Source organism: Oncorhynchus keta, unplaced genomic scaffold (genome assembly GCF_023373465.1).
Source record: "Oncorhynchus keta strain PuntledgeMale-10-30-2019 unplaced genomic scaffold, Oket_V2 Un_contig_18252_pilon_pilon, whole genome shotgun sequence".
Taxonomy (NCBI): domain Eukaryota; kingdom Metazoa; phylum Chordata; class Actinopteri; order Salmoniformes; family Salmonidae; genus Oncorhynchus; species Oncorhynchus keta.
In genome coordinates, this window is record NW_026280826.1 from 104,001 (window position 1) to 110,000 (window position 6,000).

Consider the following 6,000-nt stretch of genomic DNA (forward strand, 5'->3'; position numbering starts at 1 on the left):
GCTGCTGCTGTTGCTGTTGTTGCTGTTGTTGTTGTTGTTGTTGTTGCTGTTGTTGTTGTTGCTGTTGTTGTTTGTTGTTGCTGTTGCTGTTGTTGTCTGTTCAGCCGTCTGCCAGCTGAAGAACAAACTGGGCACGGCCCCTGGCGAGGCGGAGACGGGCAGGGCGTTTAACCGTTATGATGAGCGCCTCCTAGAGGACTTTGCGGTGTACTGCGGCCTGGCCCTGCAGACCGTCCAGACCGTCCAACGGATAGAATACCAACGAGCCAGCCAGGACGTTACCCAAGAGGTGGGGGAGGAGACAGAAGTCTGTGTATATATGTATATATATGTAATATATTATATATATTATATATATAGTACTAGTCAAGGGGTTTTCTTTATTTTTTACTATTTTCTACATTGTAGAATAATAGTGAAGACATCACAACTATGAAGAATCTAAAATATATTTTTATTTGTTTAACACTTTTTTGGTTACTACATGATTCCATATTTGTTATTTCATAGTGTTGATGTCGTCACTATTATTCTCCATATAATGTAGAAAATATTAAAAATAAATAAAAACCCTTGAATGAGTAGGTGTCCACACTTTTGACTGGTACTGTATATAGAGGTGAAGTCTGAAGTTTACATACACCTTAGTGATAGGAATTTATGAATAATGACTAAACAATATCTACATTTAAATAGAACTATAACTAATTAAACTTATACTCTGTTTTACAATATCTGATTAATAATGTTAGTTCATAAGGAAGGGATTATGTAGCATGAACAAGGAGTGATTAAAACATAATAAACACCATTCCAACTTAGTTGGAGAGGAACGGGTTGTGGGTTTGAAGTAAGCAAAGAGGGTCATTAACCTATGTTTGAACCCACTCAACTATAACTCTGTGGCGTTTAGATGAGACAGCGAGAGCCCCTCCAGGTTTTCCGTATCTGGAACTGTCTGCTAAAGTGGTAATAAATGATGGTGAGACTTCAGGAGTTCATCCAGGTATAGTGTGTGTCGTGTTGGTGAGTTGGAATGAACTGTTGAACCTGCTTCGTCCTGGTCGAGAGGAGGAGATTCATTCTAGAACCTGTGAACCTGCTTCGTCCTGGTCGAGAGGAGGAGATTCATTCTAGAACCTGTCAACCTGCTCTGTCCTGGTCGAGAGGAGGAGATTCATTCTAGAACCTGTGAACCTGCTCTGTCCTGGTCGAGAGGAGGAGATTCATTCTAGAACCTGTGAACCTGCTCTGTCCTGGTCGAGAGGAGGAGATTAATTCTAGAACCTGTGAACCTGCTCTGTCCTGGTCGAGAGGAGGAGATTCATTCTAGAACCTGTGAACCTGCTCTGTGAACCTGCTCTGTCCGAGAGGAGGAGATTCATTCTAGAACCTGTGAACCTGCTTTGTCCTGGTCGAGAGGAGGAGATTCATTCTAGAACCTGTGAACCTGCTCTGTCCTGGTCGAGAGGAGGAGATTCATTCTAGAACCTGTGAACCTGCTCTGTCCTGGTCGAGAGGAGGAGATTCATTCTAGAACCTGTGAACCTGCTCTGTCCTGGTCGAGAGGAGGAGATTCATTCTAGAACCTGTGAAGGAGATTCATTCTAGAACCTGTGAACCTGCTCTGTCCTGGTCGAGAGGAGGAGATTCATTCTAGAACCTGTGACGCCATATTTTGTATATAAACTGAACCTGCTCTGTCCTGGTCGAGAGGAGGAGATTCATTCTAGAACCTGTGAACCTGCTCTGTCCTGGTCGAGAGGAGGAGATTCATTCTAGAACCTGTGAACCTGCTTTGTCCTGGTCGACAGGAGGAGATTCATTCTAGAACCTGTGAACCTGCTCTGTCCTGGTCGAGAGGAGGAGATTCATTCTAGAACCTGTGAACCTGCTTTGTCCTGGTCGACAGGAGGAGATTCATTCTCGAACCCGTGAACCTGCTCTGTCCTGGTCGAGAGGAGGAGATTCATTCTAGAACCTGTGAACCTGCTCTGTCCTGGTCGAGAGGAGGAGATTCATTCTAGAACCTGTGGACCTGCTCTGTCCTGGTCGACAGGAGGAGATTCATTCTAGAACCTGTGACGTCATATTTTGTATATAAACTGTTGAACCTGCTTTGTCCTGGTCGAGAGGAGGAGATTCATTCTAGAACCTGTGAACCTGCTTTGTCCTGGTCGAGAGGAGGAGATTCATTCTAGAACCTGTGAACCTGCTCTGTCCTGGTCGAGAGGAGGAGATTCATTCTAGAACCTGTGAACCTGCTCTGTCCTGGTCGAGAGGAGGAGATTCATTCTAGAACCTGTGAACCTGCTCTGTCCTGGTCGAGAGGAGGAGATTCATTCTAGAACCTGTGAACCTGCTCTGTCCTGGTCGAGAGGAGGAGATTCATTCTAGAACCTGTGAACCTGCTCTGTCCTGGTCGAGAGGAGGAGATTCATTCTAGAACCTGTGACGTCATATTTTGTATATAAACTGTTGAACCTGCTCTGTCCTGGTCGAGAGGAGGAGATTCATTCTAGAACCTGTGAACCTGCTCTGTCCTGGTCGACAGGAGGAGATTCATTCTAGAACCTGTGACGTCATATTTTGTATATAAATTCTAGAACCTGTGAACCTGCTTCTGTCCTGCTCTGTCCTGGTCGAGAGGAGGAGATTCATTCTAGAACCTGTGAACCTGCTCTGTCCTGGTCGAGAGGAGGAGATTCATTCTAGAACCTGTGAACCTGCTCTGTCCTGGTGAGGAGGAGATTCATTCTAGAACCTCTAGAACCTGTGAACCTGCTCTGTCCTGGTCGAGAGGAGGAGATCTGTCCTGGTCGAGAGGAGGAGATTCATTCTAGAACCTGTGAACCTGCTCTGTCCTGGTCGAGAGGAGGAGATTCATTCTAGAACCTGTGAACCTGCTTTGTCCTGGTCGAGAGGAGGAGATTCATTCTAGAACCTGTGAACCTGCTCTGTCCTGGTCGAGAAGGAGGAAGATTCATTCTAGAACCTGTGAACCTGCTCTGTCCTTCGAGAGGAGGAGATTCATTAGAACCTGTGAACCTGCTCTGTCCTGGTCGAGAGGAGGAGATTCATTCTAGAACCTGTGTGAACCTGCTCTGTCCTGGTCGAGAGGAGGAGATTCATTCTAGAACCTGTGAACCTGCTCTGTCCTGGTCGAGAGGAGGAGATTCATTCTAGAACCTGTGAACCTGCTTTGTCCTGGTCGAGAGGAGGAGATTCATTCTAGAACCTGTGAACCTGCTCTGTCCTGGTCGAGAGGAGGAGATTCATTCTAGAACCTGTGAACCTGCTCTGTTTGTCTGTGAACCTGCTCTGTCCTGGTCGAGAGGAGGAGATTCATTCTAGAACCTGTGAACCTGCTCTGTCCTGGTCGAGAGGAGGAGATTCATTCTAGAACCTGTGAACCTGCTTTGTCCTGGTCGAGAGGAGGAGATTCATTCTAGAACCTGTGAACCTGCTCTGTCCTGGTCGAGAGGAGGAGATTCATTCTAGAACCTGTGAACCTGCTCTGTCCTGGTCGAGAGGAGGAGATTCATTCTAGAACCTGTGAACCTGCTCTGTCCTGGTCGAGAGGAGGAGATTCATTCTAGAACCTGTGAACCTGCTTTGTCCTGGTCGAGAGAGGGATTCATTCTAGAGAACCTGCTCTGTCTGGTCGAGAGGAGAATTCATTCTAGAACCTGTGAACCTGCTTTGTCCTGGTCGAGAGGAGGAGATTCATTCTAGAACCTGTGAACCTGCTCTGTCCTGGTCGAGAGGAGGAGATTCATTCTAGAACCTGTGAACCTGCTCTGTCCTGGTCGAGAGGAGGAGATTCATTCTAGAACCTGTGAACCTGCTCTGTCCTGGTCGAGAGGAGGAGATTCATTCTAGAACCTGTGAACCTGCTCTGTCCTGGTCGAGAGGAGGAGATTCATTCTAGAACCTGTGAACCTGCTCTGTCCTGGTCGAGAGGAGGAGATTCATTCTAGAACCTGTGAACCTGCTCTGTCCTGGTCGAGAGGAGGAGATTCATTCTAGAACCTGTGAACCTGCTTTGTGACCCATATATTGTATATAAACTGTTGTTCGTGTTTCCATGGCAGCGCTCCGTTGATAAATACTACTATCTATTTTTGATAAGACTGGTCTCTGTCTATTTTATGCAAATAAGAGTCTTATAAATGGTTATAAAATAGACTGAGTGATTTTAATTAATGAACACATATAGGAATGATGAAACTCCGTTGACACCAAATACATTTAATCTCAGTTTTTCTACAATTCCTTCATGTGTTTGTGTTTTTTTAAAGTCTATCTGCTGTGTTGACGTGTGTGTGTGTGTGTGTGTCCTCTCCTAAGGTTCTGTCCTGACGTGTGTGTGTGTGTGTCTTCTCCTAAGGTTCTGTCCTGACGTGTGTGTGTGTGTCTTCTCCTAAGGTTCTGTCGTGTGTGTGTGTGTGTCCTCTCCTAAGGTTCTGTCCTGACGTGTGTGTGTGTGTGTGTCTTCTCCTAAGGTTCTGTCCTGACGTGTGTGTGTGTGTCTTCTCCTAAGGTTCTGTCCTACCACCTCACTGCAGCTCAAGAGGAAATCAGAGCGTTGCAGGTGAACCACTGATACCAACAGACCAACACCTTCCCTCTCTATCCTACCATCTCTATCCTACCATCTCTCCCTCTCTATCCTACCATCTCTCTATCCTACCATCTCTATGCTACCATCTCTCTATCCTACCATCTCTCTATCCTTCCCTCACTCTATCCTACCATCTCTCTATCCTACCATCTCTCTATCCTACCATCTCTCTATCCTACATCTCTCTATCCTACCATCTCTCTATCCTACCATCTCTATGCTACCATCTCTCTATCCTTCCCTCACTCTATCCTACCATCTCTCTATCCTTCCCTCACTCTATCCTACCATCTCTCTATCCTACATCTCTCTATCCTACATCTCTCTATCCTACATCATCTCTATCCTACCATCTCTCCATCCTACCATCTCTCTATCTACCATCTCTCTATCCTACCATCTCTCTATCCTTCCCTCCTCTATCCTACCATCTCTCTATCCTTCCTCACATCTATCCTACCATTCTATCCTTCCATCTCTCTATCCTACCATCTCTCTATCCTTCCATCTCTCTATCCTACCATCTCTCTATCCTTCCATCTCTATCCTTCCATCTCTCTATCCTACCATCCTCTCACATCCTATCCATCTCTCTATCCTAGCATCGCTCTATCCTACCATCTCTCTCCTTCCCTACCATCTCTCTATCCTTCCCTCTACCATCTCTCTATCCTTCCCTCTATCCTACCATCTCTCTATCCTTCCCTCACATCTCTCTATCCTTCACTCACAGCTCTCTATCCTTCCCTCTTTCTATCCTTCACTCACAGCTCTCTATCCTTCCATCTTTCTATCCTTCCCTCACATCTCTCTATCCTACCATCTTTCTATCCTTCCCTCACATCTCTCTATCCCTATTTCTAACCCTTCCCACCCTCTGCCAATCTCTCCCTTCCCTTTTCAGTGTTTCTCAGCAGGGGCAGGGGTCTTTCTGGTGTGTCCGGGGGCTGGATACTTCACAATGCATGAGCATTAAATTACGCTTTCTTTCTTTACAATCTGAAAGTCGAGAACCGTTTTCATTGATATCAATGGCGTCCCCAATCACTGCCCTGGGGCATTGGGATATTTTTTAGACGAGAGCAAAGAGTGCCTCCTACTGGCCCTCCAACACCACTTCCAGCAGCATCTGGTCTCCCATCCAGGGACTGACCAGGACCAACCCTGCTTAGCTTCAGAAGCAAGCCAGCAGTGGGATGCAGGGTGGTTTTCTGCTGGCGTTCTAAAACTCACCATTGTTCCCTTAGGTTTATTACTGGTGATGGTTCTAGAACTCACCATTGTTCCCTTAGGTTTATTACTGGTGATGGTTCTAGAACTCACCATTATACTCTTAGGTTTATTACTGGTGATGGTTCTAGAACTCACCATTATAC

The 6,000-nt window shown here is 46.0% G+C and overlaps 1 protein-coding gene and 1 long non-coding RNA gene across 7 annotated transcripts in view; one reads left to right on the forward strand and one right to left on the reverse strand.

Moving 5' to 3' along the window:
• LOC127920064 (cGMP-specific 3',5'-cyclic phosphodiesterase-like) overlaps positions 1–6,000 on the forward strand; it is a 42,241-nt gene that overhangs the window by 724 nt on the left and 35,517 nt on the right. The window contains exons 2-3 of the mRNA XM_052503892.1: positions 105–289; positions 4,544–4,594. Coding sequence (XP_052359852.1) covers positions 105–289; positions 4,544–4,594 — 236 coding nt within the window. The remainder of the gene's footprint in view (positions 1–104; positions 290–4,543; positions 4,595–6,000) is intronic.
• Positions 1,751–3,571, reverse strand: LOC127920073 (uncharacterized). 6 transcript variants are annotated; one of them, XR_008105051.1, is made up of 3 exons: positions 3,407–3,571; positions 2,115–2,204; positions 1,751–1,793 (listed from the first exon to the last, which is right to left on the reverse strand). It is a non-coding gene; the product is annotated as an uncharacterized LOC127920073 (long non-coding RNA). The 6 variants fall into 6 exon arrangements; XR_008105050.1 differs by lacking the exon at positions 3,407–3,571 and adding an exon at positions 3,190–3,260; XR_008105047.1 differs by lacking the exon at positions 3,407–3,571 and adding an exon at positions 2,896–2,966.